General features: G+C 42.7%; 1 protein-coding gene across 3 annotated transcripts in view; it reads left to right on the top strand.

Annotated features, from left to right (window-relative positions):
• Positions 1–3,735: 3,735 nt before the first annotated feature.
• The window catches only part of DRAM1 (DNA damage regulated autophagy modulator 1), a 35,993-nt gene continuing 18,176 nt past the window's right edge, over positions 3,736–21,552 (top strand). Inside the window, exon 1 of one of the 3 annotated variants that reach the window (XM_072150666.1) lies at positions 3,736–3,800. Coding sequence is in view for 1 of the 3 variants with exons in the window: in XM_072150664.1 (XP_072006765.1) it covers positions 4,878–5,011 (134 nt within the window). In the remaining 2 variants the exon portion in view is untranslated. The other 2 variants (XM_072150665.1, XM_072150664.1) reach the window with 2 other exon arrangements.

Raw genomic sequence — 21,552 nt, 5'->3', positions numbered from 1 at the left:
GACTATTTTCTGCTTTATTGGTATCCTCAGGGTGCTGGTATCAATGAAAGCTGTGACAGAGAAGGGAGTATAAATCTCAAATTACATTTCTGTGTTGGCACTTTGCGATAAATAAGCGGGTCTTTGTTGTAGTTTGGGCACTCAGTCTCTAAAAGGTTCGCCATCACTGCCCTAGATGTTGTGTGAACAGGCTGACTATAGTAGGTCCTCAGCCCAGAACATAAAGGTATTGTCCGAAGGGTCCTTTTCCTGTATGTATTCCTATTAATTCGAACCCTGATCAGTCGTTTTCAACTGCTTTATGGTTGCCTCAAAGGGGCCAAATATCATTTTATTACTGTATAAATGGCAGTCACAGTGGTCTCATTCAGATTTCTGGCTGCCATGCCAAACCCTTGGAACCCTGCGATTGGGTGAGGGGGAGGCCAGGGGAGTGACAGAGGGAACCCTGTTTCCTCTGTCTCCTTAGCTCCAGTGATTAAACATGATAGCATCATGTAAGGGGGTTAAACTGCCCAGCACAAACAGATCTTCAAACTTGGCAAACACAGCAGGAACCTGGCTGTGTGTAACACTCTCACGGTATGAGCCTAATCATCAGGACGAGATAGATTGTCTTAATGCAGGCACGGCCCGCTAAATAGGAACAAACTATCTCGTCCTATGGTGACACCCTGTTAAAACTTCAGCAGCGCTGGATGTTAATATGCATGTCACTAGTCATCTGGATGTTAACAATATTACTAAGAATACAGTTACATTTTAAGGAAGAGAGGTGCCAAACTATTCGCCTGGTAAACATTTTTACCCAGGTAATGTTGATATATCTGACGCTGGGCGCAGTGACTGTGTGCTCAATGTACGATATATCAAACCCAAGCGCTTCCTTCTTCTGTGATGTCACCCTGTCTCACCACAGGGTGATGATTATATGAGCCGAGTGGGGATCGCAAGGACAGGACATCCTGCGATGTCGATCGTTGAAACTGACAGTGAGACAGTGATCTCAGTCATGACAAATCATGTCATGATAGATCATGTCATGACTGATCAAAGTCATGACCGGCCATGTCATGACAGATTGTGTCTTGACAGATTGCGTCTTGACAGATCATGTCATGACATTTGTAAGTCAGGACAGAACCCCCTGCTCTCTAATGCCACCATTTTGCATTTGGTGGTTTTGGAGAGATACGTGTGATCTGTCCTGTAGGTACTGTTGCACAATCACTATTATACCATCCCCCCTCATCGTCCGTTTTTCCTTGTGTTATTCCCAGCACCTTATGTTTTTCCTTGCGTTATGTCCCCTATTGTCTGTTTTCCCTTCTCCCAAACCGCAGTTGTAAGTTCAGTGGCTGATGATAGGAGTAGTGCACGCCGTATGTGGAGGATGTAGTAGTGCATGCGGGGTGCGGAGGAGGAAGTAGTAGTTATAAATTACGGAAATAGAAAAATAGAAAGAAGACAAATGGCAGAAGTTTTCTACAAAAAAAATTGTGGTATAACTTTTTGTCAAAAAAATAGAACATTTGAAAGCTTGAAAGTTGTAAATTTTTATTAAAATGTTGAATTTTTACCCCCAAAAAACGACCAATCAGCAAAACTATACTACTAATATTAACTTCAATGTGTCACAAGAAAACAGTCTCAAATTTAGTTAGATAAGTTAAGGTTAAAGGGGTATTCTCGTCTGGGCACTCACATTCAGTTTGATAAATCTGCCATATATAAACATTTCTTCAATTAGATGTTATTAAAAAAATGTTCCTGTGTGAAGATAATTTCTTATAAATGTAGTCATTTTGTCCCTTAGAAACGATTTGGCTTCCTCGGATACGGCCACGTCTGCTGGAGGGATTGCACAAAGAAACAAATTATTTTTGTATATGAAATGTCCGGGATTTACTACATGACCCACAGCCGTCCTGTGGTAATGATTGCTGAATCCAGGAGATCAGACAAGATTCAATAGCTCATGTCTGGCCACCGCTGCCAGAGTGTGACGTGGTCGTAACCGAGGAAGCCATCTCGTTTCTAAGGGACAGAATGACTACATTTATGAGAAATTATCTTCACACAGGAACATTTTTTTTAATATCATCCAATTGAAGAAATGTTTATAAATGTAAGATTAGTGAAACTGAATGTGAATGCCCAGGTGAGAATACCCCTTTAAGCTAGGCTACGCTTTCTTGGGTAGTCAAGGGGCCCATTATCAAGTTTGCTATTGGCTCTAGACTATGCTAGTTACGCCCCTGTTAACAATTAAAATAAAATATTGTTGAATTATTTCAGTGATTGTGACATGCTTCAAATTGTGACACCGTTTCAAAGATTTTTTTTAAATAAAAGATAGTGCTATATATCCCAAATGGTTCAACATAATACTTATTAACCCCTTCCCGCACCTTGACGTAATTCTGCGTCATAGGATGCGGGTAGTTCCCGCACCTTGACATAGAATCATGTCATGGCGATCGCCTGGGGCTCAGAAGCTTAGCCTGTATGATCGTCGCGGGATCCCGGCAGTACGCGGTAGCCGCGATTGGCTCGGAGGTGCCGATCTTTGACATGGCAACCCTGAGTTCCGATAAGGACCACAGGGCTGCCTATAGAACCAGCCTGTTAGGTTTGTGCTTACAGCACAGTCTAACAGTACAGGTGTCAGCCTATGCAGAAAGCATAAGCTGACTATGTAATATGCTGCAAAACATTATTATTGCAGTATATTACAATGAACAAGTGATCAAATGATCACTTGTTCATGTCCCACCGTGGGACAAATTAAACAGTGAAAAAAGTTAAAAAAAATGCAATTAAAAAAGTTATTAAAAATAATAAAAGTCCCCTGAAGTCCCATCCCATGCAATAATCAAATAAAACATAAGAAGGTGAAAATCACCCAAAAAAAGATATTGGGTATCACAACGTCTGTAACAACCCGTACAATAAAATAAAATTGTCACTGAACCCGTAAGGTGAATGCTGTAAAAAAAAAGCCCCAAAAAACGCACAAAAATTATGAAATTATTTGCCAGATAACTGGAGATTGTGCGCCAGTATTCATTAATCAAGCGCACCCTGCACTAAGTGCATTTTGCCTCACTTTTGAGAAATGTAGTATATGTGTCTTATACTTGCAATATGTAACAGTTAAACAGAATACAGACGGTCCCCTACTTAAGGACACCCGACTTACAGACAACCCATAGTTACAGACAGACCCCTCTGACCTTTGGTGAAGCTCTCTGAATACTTTACTATAGTCCCAGATTGCAATAATCAGTTGTAAGGTGTCTGTAATGAAGCTTTATTGATAATCCTTGGTCCCATTACAGCAAAAAATGTTGAAACTCCAATTGTCACTGGGGACAAATTTTTTTTGTCTGGATCTACAATTATAAAATATACAGTTTCGACTTACATGCAAATTCAACTTAAGAACAAACCTCCGGACCCTATCTTGTACGTAACCCGGGGACTGCCTGTATCATTAAAATTAAAACAAAGCAGGTTCCCCAGCACCCCCACTCAATTATAATTGTTCTTTTGGGACAAGATGAGCCACATGATCTCCGCCTGAATCTGTAATGCAGTAATATGGTAACAGAACCTGTCATGATGTCACAGTTGTGTGATCAGTCATCAGACTCTCTCATATTTGACTGAACAAATAGCATGAAATAATATTTGTCCTATCATAACAACAGTCACTCTGAAAAACTTAAACAGCTGTCTGCTTCCTTCTATGCTCACTACAGGCAGTCCTCGGGTTACGTACAAGATAGGTTCTGTAGGTATGTTCTTAAGTTGAATTTGTATGTAAGGTTTTTTTTTGGTCTCTGTAAAAATTGGATTTTAAAACTGTTGGACTGTCATAAAAACTAAGATTAGCAATAAAGCTTAATTGCAGACACCTGTGATAACTGTTACAGCTGATTATTGTAGCCAAAGGCTAAAGCACAGTAAATTACCAACATCCAGAGGTCCGTTTGTAACTAGCGGTCGTCTGTAAGTCGGGTGTTCTTAAGTAGGGGACTGCCTGTATATAGCTTCTAGCACCTTCATACAGCCAGAACAGCTGATTATTGTGTATGTTGGAGACCCCTTGATCAGATACTGATGGCTTATCCTGAGGGATGTTAAAGGTATGTTAGATAAATAACTCCTATAATTCATAAAGGGCTTCCAGTATTGATAGCATATCCATAGAATAGGACCTCTTTATCAGATTGGCGGGGTCCAATAGCCAGCACCCCCACAGATCAGGTGTTTTCATCATCTAATAAATAGAATAAAACTGAAAGTCAGCACAGCAGGTTACTGCAAATAAGCAACCAGTCATGTGAATGGTAGCTAAATTGTAGTGACGTGGTTCAGCCACTATACTGAGAATGGAGCTATTTGCTTTCTGTTATATTTTCTGTATTCACAGCTGGGATTGCTGAGTGCTAATGTATCTTCCAATTGCTTTCTATAAGATTCGGTAGGGTGTTTTATAGTGACTTAGACCTTGCCAACAGTGTCAGGGTGTCTATAAAGGAAGTGCAGATTTATTACTGGAGGAGGCGTGACTCGTGAAATGTTAGTTTCACATCTGCCGTAAGAACAGAATCAATGTCAATGTTAAAACAAACATAAAACGCTAAAGAAAGGGGAAGTACAAGGAAGGGGGCAGCAGCATTAAGGTGACTATGAAACTTCACTCAGATCACGTGGAAGGGAATTTGTACTTAAAAACTAGAAGGAATGAGTTTCATTCTGTTTCTGAAACAGACTTGTACTTTATACTGATTCTTGTACATAGAGGAAACAGACACTTCCTCTTAGAGCTCCGAGGCTTCCACATACCAACTGCAAAGGAAGAAGAACCCATGGTTGTTAGATGTATGCACGGGGTGGCTCTGTTGCCATGTGTCTTAGTCATTTGGTCCTCTGCAGCCTTTATTGTCTCTTACATCTTTGCGGTGCTTGAAGGACATGTGGTGTCTTTTGTACCTTATATAAGGTAAGACGTGTGGCTAGCTGCATAATGAAACATAGAAAAATATATACGATGCATTTTATGTGCTTTCTGCTTTTGTGAGGAATCACACAAATTTTGTTGCTGAATCCTTGTGACAAATGTCTTTCCTTTGCCTGCTCATGAACTATAACAGTGAAATATCCAGGACAATGGGCATGTCTAGAACTACATAGTTCTAATTATCTAATTGACATATTTAAAGATAAAGGAAATAATGAATGTTTGTTAAAGATTGGTCATAATATTTGAAGTGTTTGGAATTAGAATTAATTAGAATTTGGGCCATATTAGTATTTTCTGTAAAATCTATTGAAATCTTTACATTGCATTGCAATGAGTCACCCTGAATTTCATTCTGCCAAGAATCCTGAAGGAGGTCATACATGTTACATAGATGTTTATGCTTGGAATTACGGCAACCTAAAAATATACCTGTCTGGTTCAAGTGAGGTGTTTATTGGAGTGGGGGAATTAAACCTCTGCCAGATACTTTAAGCAGCAATGAATCTCCATTGGAAAAAGGTATAGGCATCTTGGAATCCATCATGCCAAATCTGCCATTCAGACAGTGGACAGTCTGGGGTACTCATATATAATTCATTGCTGTCTATCACTCATTCCTGTTAAAGGCTTAAAGGAAACCTACCATTTCAAATGGTAGGTGTAAGCTGTAAACACCGAGCACCAGCTCAGGGTGAGCTGGTGCCGGTGCTTAGTTTCGTTAGTGTTAAAACCGCGGTATCGCGGTTTTAACACTTTTTAAACTTTATAGCAGAAACTGCTTCGGCACGGTCGCGCGCAGCGCCGAAGCAGCTTTTGCTCGGTGCTCGGTGTTTACAGCTTACACCTACCATTTGAAATGGTAGGTTTCCTTTAAATAGGCAAAAATATTGCACCACTGGATCTAATTTTACTCCATCATGAGCTTGGCTTTTCTTGTTTTTGTTTGGATGTACTATGGTGGTTTTTATGAACTAAGCAATATGTTTGGCAGAACCAAAATCTCTACATTTATTTGTAGCCAATCCCATCGGCATTCAATGTATAATGGGTTATTCTGAATATTTTATATTGTAATAGTAATAACCGTATTTGTGAGAGTAATTCCTTAGTAAAGTACTGGCTTTTGTCTCAATATGTGAATTGCTTCAGTCCAGACCTGTGCTTTTTATCTGTAAACTTGTATCTGTGTATAGAGTATATAGAGGTAATTACACTTTCTTCACTTCTCCAATAGATAACTGTGATCTGTGCCAGTAACCCAACTGCAATACATTACCATCACACCTACAAGTATAACCTCTGTACCTTTGGCAATCACGTGAATACGTGTTCGGATGAGTAAACACTTGTATTCTGTTAATGTGAAGATTAGATGTGGGATGGTTTTAAAGTGGATGTATCAAGATTTATGTTATTTTATCTTAATGCCTGTTAATCCCAAATCTTAGAGGCATTTAAACTGCAATTTAGCATGAGCTATAAGAGCTCTCTCTTGACTTATAGTGGTTCTCAGCTTTGCCAACTTTATCCACATTCCTTTAAAGAGTATGTACTATGGATTTAATAAGGAGGTTCTATGCTTTGCTTTAGAATACAAAAAAGGATGGATGTCCATGTGCTGTGTCTAGTATTGAAGTATGGTACTATTCAAATAAAAGGGGCTCAACTTCAGTAAAAGACAGTTTTTAACTGGGTGTCGTGGGCCCACCAAAAAAAATATTCACATGCAAAAGACCATAGTAGCCTCCAAATTGTTTCGCTTTCTTCTGACCAGTGTTAAACTAGCGGGCCAGTCCAACCGTCGCAACAAATTCAACATATTATTGCACTATTAATCTTTAATCACTTTCTAGTGTCGCTTACGAGTTGCTGTCATCACACTCGATTTGCATCTGGATTTCTTTTTTTTTTATGGCTCCATTTTCTGAAAAACAAACTAGTCAAAATAGGCTAATGCCATAGGGGCTCTCCGGGTCTCACCAGAGGCCCTCTGGGCTCTGTTGTCTGACAATTATGCACGTCCCCAGAAGCCATTCCTGCTCACTTCCTTCCTCCTTCGGCAGTTTCTTTCAGCCACAAAGATGGGGACGGACAGGAATGGCTGCTGAGGTGATGGACAGACCATATGCAGACTAAGTGACAACAGCAACTTAATGACGTTAGTTTATTTTACCTGATTCTACTTGTGATCCTCTGTACTGGTTCAGGAGCAAAATGTGCTGGCTGGTTTACTTGGCCAAATGACTTAATATTTAGATAATGGTGGTAACAAAAGACCAAGAGGACATTCCCATGATGCGACACCAATATTACTGATCTATAATGGCCTTGACTAATAATGAAACTGATGACAAATGGCTAAGATTTCTCAAGACTGGAAAGTTATCTTCATCTTGCTGACAGGAAAGGAACATGATGTGGTTGCCTGCTTCCATATATTTAGACAAATGAAAGGAAGATGAGATGTTTTTCATGTGTAATTTTTAATGTACTTAAATATCACTAGTTCTTGCCTTGCCTCTAATGTCAAGTTGTTTTAAATCTCAGGAATGTGGTTGAGTGGATGCTTATGCCTGACACATCATTCCTGGGAAACTCTAGCACATTTTCTTGAGTAAAATGGTCCATAGTGTTGTGGGAAAGGAACTAGCATGTATTGTTCTAGTGCAGTTTGCCTGTGGAGTGTGCAGAGTACAGTAGATTTATCAAAACTGTACATGAATCTGGCGCCCCCTGCACTGCTCGGGAAGTGTGCACCAATTTTTTCCTGTGCACTTTGTTCATGCTGTAGAATTTTGGTGCAGACAGAATCGTGGCTCACGTCAGTAATAAATGTGACACACAGTCCGATAAAGCACGTACGCACCCCTATAGATGCATATTTTTTCTGTCTTGTCGGACACTTTCTAAATACACGTGCAAGCAGTTTGCATGTTCTTTTCTGTGCAAGTCAGACAGAAAACTGCTGCAAACCGTTTAATAAATGTGTACAAAAAAGAAACTATGTTCAACAGCACTTCTGTAGATGAAAAGTAAAAACCTAGATTTTATTCAAGCATGTTAAAAATGTGGTGTACATGCATATACAAACAACAGCAGATCTATGTGTTTCGAAACGTTACAGGCGATGTTCGAAATTCTAAATGTTCTACTTCGACACAGAATAACATGAAAAAAACTTGACAAATAACATTAACCGAATGTCTACTTTATGTGGACATGTTTTTTTATGCATCCTCCCATTTTTGTAGGATGTTATGGGGCTTTGAACTTTAAGTGTGATTTTTTTACATTTTCATAAAAAATGCAAAATCACGCTATTGAGGGACCTGTTCAGATTTCAAGTCACTTTGACAGGCCTAAATAATATTAGCACCCCATAAATTAGCCCATTACAGAAACTACACCCCTCAATATATGTAAAATAATTTTTATGAAGTTTGTTAACCCTTTCATTGCTTTACAGGGGTTATAACAAAATCCTGTGCAATTTTGAACTTTATATTTTTTTGGGCTAAATGAATGTTTTTCTCAAAAAAATGTGCACATTCTCAGTGGATAAAATACTAAAACTCTCCACAATGTTTTGTACCCAATTGCTCCTGAGTATAACAATCCCCCATATGTGGTGGTAACCTGCTGTGTGGGCACAGAGCACTGTAGGGAAGCTGCGCCATTCAGTGCAGATTATTCATTGTCACTTTGTAAAGGCTATACAATCTTTATTGCTTTGTAATTTGGAAACACAAGGGCTTCTTTTCTGTGAGATTAGATGCACTTTACAAATACTTCATTTTAGTAGGTCATTAACTTATTGATGAGATTTTATTAACTCTTGGAGGAAAAGAAAATTGTGAATTCTGGTTTCATTTCTTTTTGTATCTTTTTGGGACCATACACCACACCATAAAAATAATATGTTATCTTTATTCTATGGATCGCTATGATTACGGTGATACCTAATTTAGATATTTATATAATTTTACAATTTTACTGAAGAAAAACTAATATAGAGAAAATCTAATTTATTGAGGTGTGTATTGTGCTGCTCTACAACAGCTGAGGTGTGTATAATAATGTTCTGCAGTAGCTGGCCATGTCTGTGTTGTGATTTTATTATAGGCAACCTGTCACCAGGAATGTGTTTTTTAGCTGATGACAAGTTCCTATAGCCTCTGCAATGATTAGTTAAAATGTGCCTTTGTATTCTGAATCGTTTCAGTAAAAAAGTATATTAGACATTACCTGGCTCCCTTCCAGCACCATCCAGTGAGTCACTGGTGAGGGGCAGCTCCAACTGCCCGAGTACCCGTCTTCTTGATGCATCCTCACCTCTTCCTCACTCATAGTCTCACCGCTGCTCAATCCCCCTGTTGATGTAGGAAGGGGGAAGTAAGCAGGGTAAAGGCGCAGGGAGGGGGATGAGCGAGGAGGAGGGGAAGATGAATCGTGGAGATGGGACACAGCTAATGGACCCCCCACCTTGACTCGCTGGATGGTGTTGTCAGGGAGCCAGGTAATGTCTAATATACTTTTAAAGAGTACTGAAATTATTTAGAATACTAATAAATGCATATTTAAATCATCATTGAAGAGGCTATTAGAACTTGTCACCAACCAAAAAAATTACATTCTGCTGACAGGTTCCCTTTTGTCAGTTTACGGGCAATACTATTATCTGGGATCTGCGAAGAAGCACTATTATTTCCTGGGGCAACATTAAGTTTATAAAGAAATACAATAAATTGGGGGGGGGGGGACCAATTTATAGCACAGGGGTCTCCGCAACCCTTTACATTGCCCTGGATGTCATATAGGGTTATTTCCAGTTTTTGACGCCCATAATAAGACAAACCCGCAGCTAAGATGAGCTCATGCTCTGGACTGAACCATGTATCACAGTTGCCTAAAAAGGGCAATGCCATACCATGTATGTCCTGAAGAGGCCATAACCAATCACTGGAGCTTTGTTCTCCTAAACTCTTTTTTTATCAGCATCTTTGTGAAAGGGTTGTCTGGATAACACATTTTGTGTGTGTGGGGGGGGGGGCTGCAGGATTTTAGAAAGGGAGATTTATTAGTTTAGTTCTTTAGTTTATTACACCTATCCCTAGTTACACAGTAGGGAGATCTTATTCAGACTGTACTGGTGCATGATATGCTTTCTTATGCACCATAATGAAATCCATGCCCGTTCTGGCCTGGCATAGATTTCATCTATAACCTATGCTTTTCAGCTTGTTAATAATTATACACCAGGAAAACTCGTGTACAAGACATGATAAGTGCACCCCCAATGTGTAACTGAGGCTTGAGCAGTGACTGAATAGCAAGTTACCTGGGCTTGTCCCATTTAAGCAGTAAAGTTCAAAAGATCACCCATGTTTGGAACTTTATAGTATTACATACTATCAGTTGTAATGTCTAATGTATTGATGTCTATGATGCCATGTGCCTTATGATCTTGACATTCTAACGTAATAAAAAATATTTTGCTACATAAGTTGCCCATAAAATACCCATATGTCTACTATACCTTCTTGTTCTTACTTTTTAAATGGGGAGAGGAATATTGGGTGTGAAAACAAAGGATGGGATCCAACATGCCTCATCATTTTCCCCTATCGCCTGATTTTGGTGGAAGGTCGCGGCTGTAGGTTTGTCAGCCAGTCACTTTTAAAACAGACAGTCTAACTATTTCTCATGTAATGTGCATGAGCACCAAAGGACCCTGATCAGACCCTGACCCTACATATATAGGAGATTATTAGTATCCATTTCAAACATTCCTGGCCCTTATACCTATTTTGTAGATTTAAAAGCTTCACTATTATCTTCCCAAGACTGTAGCATTATAAACCGCATCACAATGTGGCAGAAGAAATCATAACACACATTTATAGGAAACTCTAACTCTTAATAATGAATGCCCCCCTACATTTTTTAACTTTTTCACAGTTTTTTGTAGTTTCTTTTTCCCTTGCTGCGCCTTCTGCGCCATATTTATGGAGAAGCAGTGCCACAATATTGGTCCTTTACCGATACTCCTTTTGTTTCTCAATTTGGGCATAGCTTGATAATCTCAGCACTTTTCTTGTGCTTCTAAGTTCCTGACATAGTTTTTGGTGCAATTTTTGGCACACAAATAAAAGCTGGTCTATGAAGTTCTATTAACTTCTATTCTTCTATTTTCATGAATGTGAAGTTATGTGTATAAGCACACAACCGGAATGTAATGCCATGAACAACAAGAACTGGAAGCTGCAGACCCATCAGTGCAAGCACACGGGTGAGAGACCTTTCCCTTGCACTTATGAAGGCTATGATAAAGGCTTCACAACTTTGTTTCACCTGAATTGTCATATTCTTGCCAACACTGGGGGAAAATCTTGCAAATGTGAGGCAGAAAACTCTGGGTGCGCCACAATATTGGCGGTTTTTCACTTAAAACGCCTTGCACCACATTTATCACGGCTTTTAGACCTTTTTTGGCACTTTTCCTACTTGTACAATTAAGGGTTAACAAAAGCGGCGTGGCTTGCAGAAAATCTTCAGTGTGCCCAAAATTCACTTCTAAAAGGTAGTCTAAAATAGGAGCTGACAGTCTTATGCTGCACCAGAAGTCATCATCACAGGGATAAATATGGCACAGCAAAAGACTTCCGTTTTCCAGCTAGAGACTGTTAGAACCTGAGACACATTGTTAAATCCCCCCCAATGTGTCACAAGAAAATAATCTCAAAATCCTCTGGTTATGATAAAGCGTTCCAAAGCTCTTATAGTGACACTGGGCAGATTTTAAAAATGGGCCGGTGCCCTTGAGGCCAAAATAGGCTGAAGGGGTTAAGCCCTTGCACTAAAATCCCAGTCTAACTTGTGCTCTAAAATGGATCCTGTGCCACAATTGATGAATGCCCTCTGATAGTGAGGTCTCTTTGTTGATGTTGTTTAGTTTTTCTTTCCCTGGAATTTTTTGGGTGCCTATTTATCATAAAGGTTTTTTGTCAAGTGCGCCAATCTCATGCTTGATTTTATTTTTAAGTAGGCACAATTACATAAAAAAGGTGCAAGTCCTCTGGTCAAAAGTCACAATGGGGCACATTTATCTACCCGTGCCCGTGCATTCCCCGAGGTGCATTGTCCGACAAGAATGCACAGCTGCCGTGATTCACTAAGATCATGCGCCCAATATCCTGCATGTGCTGCTCCCCGCTCAGGTCCGCCGGAGTTCACCTTCTTCTTCTCGGTGTATGTGGGTGCATTGTCTTGCGAGAAAATTTAACTGTTAAATCCCCTGCTTAGTCCGAATCAGTCGGATCGTCCGACGGCGTGCCCCCCCCCTGATTTGTGTCTCATGAAAGCCAGTGCCAAAATCCCCTCCTAAATGCGTCACTAATTGGAAATCGTTGGAATATCTGACGATAGTGCGGTCCACGGACCCTTAGTAAATGAGCAACCAACGTGTGCATGTTTTATGCAGTTTTTGTACCTTTTTTCCCTTCTTAATGAAAGAATCTAGCTAATGCCAAGGTTTTGCACAATTCAGTCAATTTGTGTCAATTAAACAAACACATCTGCCCTGCTAAGCTAAATATGGCAAACCTATTCTTCCATTTTGTACAACCATTGGAATAGATGCAAAAAGGCTCAAATCTCCTTAAAAGGTGCAAATAGAGAAAATAATGAATAACAAGTATGATAATTAACCCCCATAGTTTAATACTCTTTTCCTGTCAGTAAGGAATTGTAAGTCTGTATTCACACAATAAAAGCAGAAGGAGCTGATAACAGATAACTGTAGTTTTTTGTCTCCCTATATCATGGGAAAAAATAAAAAACCAAATCAATTAGATAGATAATTTAGTTATACCAAAAGGGAAATTAGTCTTGCCACAGCAATAACGATAATATACAAAGAAAAATATACAATAACAATATACAATAAAAATACAATAAAAAAAAGATTCCAAATCAGACATTGCATACAATACTTACACAGGCACAGCAAACTGCAACATTTACAGTGAAAACATAATTATCTAAAACCATGTCCCTTATTGAACAGACTTATGGCAGACTGGAAGAACGACGTTTGAATCTTTAACTCTTGATTCTCGAAAGACGGTGCCTTCCACTAAATTCACTATGTAGGATATTTATTTCCAATTTAAAGGGGTATTCTCATCTGGGCAGTCACAACCAGATTCATTAATCTGCCATATATAAACATTTCTTCAATTAGATGTTATTAAAAAAAATGTTCCTATGTGAAGATAATTTCTCATAAATGTAGTCATCTGGACCCTTAGAAACAAGACTGTGGCCCTGGATACGGCCACCTCTGCTGGAGGGATTGCACAGAGAAACAAAAAGTTTTTTGTATATGAAATGTCCGGGAGTTACTGCATATCCAACAGCTGTCCTGTGGTAATGATCGCTGAACTCAAGTGGTGAGGCAGGACTCAATAGCGCATGTCTGGCCACTGCTGCTAAAATGTGAGGTGGTCGTATCCGAGGAAGCCATCTCGTTTCTAAGGGACCATATTACTACATTTATGAGAAATTATCTTCTCACCAGGAACATTTCTTTAAATAACATCCAATTGAAGACATGTTTACATATGGCAAATGAATTAAATTAAATTTAAATGCCCAGATGGAAATACCCCTTTAAGTAGATGCGATGGATTCCTAGCAATTGCTACAAATTGTGCCTGCCAGAAGCCTATCCAGATTAAAGGGGTTGTCCGAGTTTAAAAAAAAAAAACTATATGTGGCCGGGAGCGGGCTGCCTAAAACAATAAAGATGTACTTACCTTCTGGTGCCCTCTGGTATCCAGTGCTGCTGTCGCTCCGGTCCGGGCGCCATGTAAACAAACATGGCCGCCGGAGCGGTGCTGCATTCAGCTTCCGGCCGGACCAGACAACCTTCCGGCCCCCATACACAATGCTGTGTATAGGGACGGATAGGCGTACCCGGCCACGGCCGGCCGGAAGCTGAATGCAGCGCTACTCCGGCGGCCATGTTTGTTTACATGGCGCCCGGACCGGAGCGACAGCAGCGCTGGATACCGGAGGGCACCGGAAGGTAAGTACATCTTTATTGTTTTAGGCAGCCCTCTCCCGGCCACATAAAGTTTTTTTTTCAAAACTCGGACAACCCCTTTAGCTCTTATAACCTGTCTTGTCCTCTTCATAATCTTCTCAAGTTTTTCCCACTCTCCTTGTTTCAAACTGGCACCAAAGCAGATTATTCCAAAGAATATACTGCTTGCCACTACTGTATTGTAAAACATTTGTAGCATTTAAAGGCCCAAATGCATAACTCATGTGTTCAAAGCCCATGAAGGGCACATGGAAGTGTCTGCAGTGCTGGGGCACGTGATCCGTATTCACCTTCCCTCCTCTAATGGCATTGCTAATACTGATGGCATTGCTAGCAGTGCCCCTGCAATTTTTAAGAGATTTTTTAAATATGCCTGGAATATTGCCTTTTATTATTCCAGAAGCTTTCGAATAATAAAATCTACATATAAGCTCCATTAAATATTCTTTTTGCAGATCTTTAATGTATAAACTTCTGAAAACCTTTTAAACAATAAGGACAGTAGCTTTAGCTCATCTAACCTGCTTTCTCAAGCTGTAATTTTACAGCTGTATTTTGTGAATGAGGAAATTATTGTGGCTTTGTGTAGACAATGAAAACTTTGTGGTTTCTTCATATCAAGATAAATGTTTTCAAGCTACAGATAAAAGTATTGGACTTCCGTTGAGTAATGTAGAGTAATGATTTTTAACCAAATTGTCATATCTGATTGGGGCACATTTATTTACCCGGTCTGAGGAGTTCACAGAAAGTGCATTGTCCGCCGAAAAGTTCACCTTCCTCTTCTTGGTGTCTGTAAGTGCATTGGCTTGCGACACAATTTGAAACTTAAATCCTGCGCTCAGTCTGAATTAGTCGGATTGTCCGACGGCACGCCGCCTGATTTCTGTCGCATGAAAGCCAGCGCAGCCACGCCAAAATCCGGTGCAAACCCCTGTTAAATACCTGTCAAAGCTGCGCAAATCCCGAAAACAGAGAACAAACCGATGAAAGTGGGATCCGCGACCCTTAGTAAATAAGCCCCAATGTGCCAGACAGATTAATGAAGTGCAATTCAAAATGTAAATCCATTACACTCACACAGTGTTGTAGGGAATACTGAGGTACTAGTTGCTGAATAATTTGCGACTTGTATGAGACTTTTCACCAAAAAATTTGCTAAAATTGCCTGCTCCCTCGGCACTTCCCCACTCCCTCTGTCTGCTGTAATCTCACTGCAACAAAAGAAGTTTCATCTCACAGTCTGAGGGGGGAAGTGCTCCTGCCCACCTTAACAGCCTCCAAATCTACAGCATGGAAGTGCTCTGGTAACGCTCCCAAAGTCTTTCTGCCTCAATAGAATCTTTTAAAATGTTGATTTTAGAAGGAAGGAGGCTATGGATAACAGATATAAGATGATTACCACAGTCCGTGTCTGAATCTATAAGTAGGTGCACTTGGTTTATCCACATTTGATTTAAATTTCCATAAAGTTCTGTTTTTCTATTGTATCAAATACTTATTTCATGCAATAAACTGCAAATAAATTATTTACAATTCATATTATGTGATTTTCTGGATTTGTTTTAGATTTTATCTATCACAGTTGAAGTGTACCTAGAATAAAAATGACAGACCTTTCCATATTTTGTAGCTGGAGAAACTTGCAAATTCGCCAGTGTATCAAATTCTTATTTTCCCCACTGTATATAAAGAAACATCTATGTGAAGTTCCACCATGTCCCTCCTCACATACATGAATTCTAAGACAACTAGCAGTGGCAGATGACAAAAAGATGATAAAAACCCATTCCCTAAGCTATTTCTCACCCACTTGTTGGTCTCCAGCCAAAGATGAGGCAAAACAAAAGGAGAATAATAGAGATGAGCGAACATGCTCGTCCGAGCTTGATGCTCGGTCGAGCATTAGGGTAATCGAAACTGCTCGTTGCTCGGACGAATACTTCGCCCGCTGGAGAAAATGGCAGCTCCCGCCGTTTTGCTTTTTGGCGGCCAGAAACAGAGCCAAACACAAGCCAGGAGACTCTGCACTCCACCCAGCATGACGTGGTACCCTTACACGTCGATAGCAGTGGTTGGCTGGCCAGATCAGGTGACCCTGGGATAGACTAGCCGCTGCCCGCGCTGCTCGGATCATTCTGTGTCTGGATGCCGCTAGGGAGAGAGCTGCTGCTGGTCAGGGAAAGCGTTAGGGTGTTCTATTAGCTTACTGTTAGGCAGGAGTGATTCTCCAAGAACCCAACAGCCCTTCTTAGGGCTACAATAACGTTCTACTTTTTTTATTTTAATTTGCATCTAGTATCATTTTGTGAGGAATTAGCAGGGGGACTTGCTACCGTTGTGTTTAGCTCTTAGTGGCACACATATCCATAGCAAAGACCGAAGTGGGAAAATTTAGTAGGGGTTGGATTTCAATTAGGCACTAACTCAGTGTCATCTCATCTGGCATAGTAGTGTGCTTTGATACTTGGCTAGAAAATAGCCATAGGAGAATACAAAGAGCTTACTTACGCCTACAGTAGCGTTCTATATATTTGATTTCTGGTTGATCTGCTGGTGGCTGTACTTTCTGCAGTGCATGTACTAGCCAATTCTGAGCAATTTGTAGTGAGACTTGCGACCGCTGTGTTCTGCGCTTAGTGACGCACATATCCATAGCAAAGACCGAAGTGGGAAAATTTAGTAGGGGTTGGATTTCAATTAGGCACTAACTCAGTGTCATCTCATCTGGCATAGTAGTGTGCTTTGATACTTGGCTAGAAAATAGCCATAGGAGAATACAAAGAGCTTACTTACGCCTACAGTAGCGTTCTATATATTTGATTTCTGGTTGATCTGCTGGTGGCTGTACTTTCTGCAGTGCATGTACTAGCCAATTCTGAGCAATTTGTAGTGAGACTTGCGACCGCTGTGTTCTGCGCTTAGTGACGCACATATCCATAGCAAAGACCGAAGTGGGAAAATTTAGTAGGGGTTGGATTTCAATTAGGCACTAACTCAGTGTCATCTCATCTGGCATAGTAGTGTGCTTTGATACTTGGCTAGAAAATAGCCATAGGAGAATACAAAGAGCTTACTTACGCCTACAGTAGCGTTCTATATATTTGATTTCTGGTTGATCTGCTGGTGGCTGTACTTTCTGCAGTGCATGTACTAGCCAATTCTGAGCAATTTGTAGTGAGACTTGCGACCGCTGTGTTCTGCGCTTAGTGACGCACATATCCATAGCAAAGACCGAAGTGGGAAAATTTAGTAGGGGTTGGATTTCAATTAGGCACTAACTCAGTGTCATCTCATCTGGCATAGTAGTGTGCTTTGATACTTGGCTAGAAAATAGCCATAGGAGAATACAAAGAGCTTACTTACGCCTACAGTAGCGTTCTATATATTTGATTTCTGGTTGATCTGCTGGTGGCTGTACTTTCTGCAGTGCATGTACTAGCCAATTCTGAGCAATTTGTAGTGAGACTTGCGACCGCTGTGTTCTGCGCTTAGTGACGCACATATCCATAGCAAAGACCGAAGTGGGAAAATTTAGTAGGGGTTGGATTTCAATTAGGCACTAACTCAGTGTCATCTCATCTGGCATAGTAGTGTGCTTTGATACTTGGCTAGAAAATAGCCATAGCAATAGGATAGCATTGTTTGGTTTTAAAAACTCAAAAAAAAACAAAAAACACAAAAAAAAACAAAAAACACAAAAAAAAACAAAAAAAAGTTAAAAAAAAAATAAAGTTATAACTCTCATTTTAAAAATGTTTAACCCGAGGGCTAGGGGTAGAGGACGAGGGCGGGGACGTGGGCGTCCAACTACTGCAGGGGTCAGAGGCCGTGGTCCTGGGCGGGGTGAGACACCACCTGCTGATGAGGGAGCAGGGGAACGCCGCAGAGCTACACTCCCTAGGTTCATGTCTGAAGTTACTGGGACTCGTGGTAGAGCACTGTTGAGGCCAGAACAGTGCGAACAGGTGATGTCGTGGATTGCTGACAATGCTTCGAGCAATTTGTCCACCACCAGTCAGTCTTCCACGCAGTCCACCCATGTCACCGAAATCGCCACTCCTCCAGCTCCTGCACCTCAGCCTCCTCCCCCCCAGTCTGCCCCCTCCCAGGAAAATTTGGCATTTGAACCGGCATACTCTGAGGAACTGTTTTCTGGACCCTTCCCACAGTCACAAACCACTTGTCCGGTTGCTGCTGAGCAATTTTCCGATGCCCAGGTTTTCCACTAGTCACAGTCTGTGGGTGATGATGACCTTCTTGACGTAGTGGAAGTGTGTAAAGAGGTGTCCGACGATGAGGAGACACGGTTGTCAGACAGTGGGGAAGTTGTTGTCAGGGCAGGAAGTCCGAGGGGGGAGCAGACTGAGGGATCGGAGGATGATGAGGTGACAGACCCAAGCTGGGTTGAGAGGCCGGGTGAACACAGTGCTTCTGAGACGGAGGAGAGTCCTCGACCAGAACAGGTTGGAAGAGGCAGTGGTGGGGCCAGACGGAGAGGCAGGGCCAGAGCTGGTGCATCAGCGCCAAATGTGTCAACTAGTGAAGCTCCCGTGGCGAGGGCTCTTGCGGCGAGGGCTAGATCTTCAGAAGTCTGGAGGTTCTTTAAGGAAACACCGGATGACCGACGGACTGTGGTGTGCAACATTTGCCAAACCAGGCTCAGCAGGGGTTCCACCACTACTAGCTTAACTACCACCAGTATGCGCAGGCATATGAATGCTAAACACCCCACTCAGTGGCAACAAGCCCGTTCACCTCCGGCCGTGCACACCACTGCTCCTTCCCCTGTGTCAGCTGCTAGTCAGCCCCCTGCCCAGGACCCTGGCCCAAAAACCCCATCGTCGCCTCCACGATCCTCCACAGCATCCACCAGCGTTCAGCTCTCCATACCCCAGACGCTGGAGCGGAAACGCAAATATAGTGCAACCCACCCGCACGCCCAAGCCCTTAATGTGCACATCTCCAGATTGCTTAGCCTGGAGATGCTGCCCTATAGGCTAGTAGAGACCGAGGCCTTTCGCAACCTCATGGCGGCGGCCGCCCCTCGGTATTCGGTCCCCAGCCGCCACTACTTTTCCCGATGTGCCGTCCCAGCCCTGCACCAGCACGTGTCAGACAACATCATCCGTGCCCTGACCAACGCCGTTTCTGACAAGGTCCACCTGACCACGGACACGTGGACGAGTGCTGCCGGGCAGGGCCACTATATATCGCTGACGGCACATTGGGTTAACTTGGTGGAGGCTGGGACCGAGTCTGACCCTGGGGCTGCTCATATACTGCCGACGCCGAGGATTGCGGGGCCTACCTCGGTCCAGGTGTTTCAGGCCTACTATGCCTCCTCCTCCTCCCACCCCTCCTCCACCTCCTCCTCCGAACTACCATCCGTGGGCACGGCGCCATCAGTCGGTAGCTCTAGGCACAGCAGCAGTGCCGTCGCTAAGCGACAGCAGGCGGTGCTCAAACTGCTGAGCCTAGGCGACAAAAGGCACACCGCCCAAGAGCTATTACAGGGCATCACGGCGCAGACTGATCTGTGGCTGGCACCGCTGAACCTCAAGCCGGGAATGGTTGTGTGTGACAACGGCCGTAACCTGGTGGCGGCTCTGCAACTCGGCAGACTGACACATGTGCCATGCCTGGCCCATGTGTTAAATCTGATAGTTCAGCGTTTCCTCAAGACATACCCCAATCTGTCTGATTTGCTCACGAAGGTGCGCCGCATCTGTGCGCATTTCAGGAAGTCCAGCCCAGATGCTGCCACTCTCAGGGCAGCGCAGCGCCGCCTCCAACTGCCCGCTCACCGACTGTTGTGCGACGTGCCCACGAGGTGGAATTCAACACTGACCATGTTATCCAGAGTTTACCAGCAGCGCAGAGCGATTGTAGACTGCCAGATGTCAACTTCCACCAGAACTGGTAGTCAGGTCAGTCAGCTTCCTCAAGTCTACAATGAGGAGTGGACGTGGATGTCTGATATCTGTCAGGTGCTGAGTAACTTTGAGGAGTCAACACAGATGGTCAGTGGCGATGCCGCCATCATCAGCCTCACCATCCCGCTGCTTGGCCTGTTGAAAAACTCTCTGGTCAGCATGAAGTCGGAAGCTTTGCGCTCGTCACAAGAGACAGGGGAAGAATATTCCCTTGTTGATAGCCAAAGCACCCTCAGGTCTGTTTCTCAGCGCATATCGGAGGAGGTGGAGGTGGAGGAGGATGAGGAGGAAGAGGAGGAGAATGTTGGCGAGACACAAGAGGGGACCATTGTTGAGTCCTTCACTGTTCAGCGTGTATGGGCAGAAGAAGAGGAGTTGGAGGAGTTGGAGGAGGAGGAAATGGACAGTCAGGCCAGTGAGGGGAGTGAATTCTTACGCGTTGGTACTCTGGCGCATATGGCAGATTTCATGCTAGGCTGCCTATCCCGTGACCCTCGCGTTCAAAGAATTTATTCCAGCACCGATTACTGGGTGTTCACTCTCCTGGACCCACGGTACAAGCAAAATCTTCCCACTCTCATCCCTGCAGAGGAAAGGAGTGTGAGAATGCATGAATACCAGCAGGCCCTGGTGCACAAGCTGAAACAGTATTTCCCTTCTGACAGCGCTAGCGGCAGAGTGCGTAGTTCTGCGGGACAAGTAGCGAGGGAGAGTAGGCGAGCAGGCAGCTTGTCCAGCACTGGCAAGGGTACGCTTTACAAGGCTTTTGCCAGCTTTATGTCACCCCAGCAAGACACTGTCACCTGTCCCCAGTCTCGGCAGAGTAGGGCTGATCTTTACAGAAAGATGGTGAGGGAGTACGTAGCTGACCATACCATCGTCCTAAATGATCACACAGCTCCCTACAACTACTGGGTTTCAAAGCTGGACATGTGGCACGAACTGGCGCTGTACGCCTTGGAGGTTCTTGCCTGCCCTGCCGCTAGCGTCTTGTCCGAGCGGGTTTTCAGTGCAGCTGGTGGCATCATCACCGATAAGCGTACACGCCTGTCGACTGACAGCGCTGACAGGCTGACGCTTATTAAAATGAATTCAGGCTGGATTTCTCAGAATTTCCAATCTCCACCAGGTGAAGGAAGCTCAACCTGAATAATTGATCCACTCCTCCTCCTCCTCATTTTCCTCCTTCTCCTCCTCTTTGTACAGTAAAGCAGAGGAAAATGGCTATTTTTTGACAGGGCCCACTGGCTCTTGCTATAGTACTTCATGCATTTAATTTTTCTGGAGGGCCACCTACCCGGTCCTCTGTTTGAAACAATTTTTGTGAGTGCCACATACAGGCACTCAATCTATTCCATTTTACTGGAGGGCCACCTACCTGCTCCTCTGGTTTGAAAAATTTTTGGGACTGCCACATACAGGCACTCAATCTATTCCATTTTTCTGGAGGGCCACCTACCCGGTCCTCTGTTTTAAAA

This window comes from Engystomops pustulosus, chromosome 4 (assembly GCF_040894005.1).
Source record: "Engystomops pustulosus chromosome 4, aEngPut4.maternal, whole genome shotgun sequence".
Lineage (NCBI taxonomy): Eukaryota > Metazoa > Chordata > Amphibia > Anura > Leptodactylidae > Engystomops > Engystomops pustulosus.
This window is presented reverse-complemented; position numbering and strand designations above follow the sequence as displayed.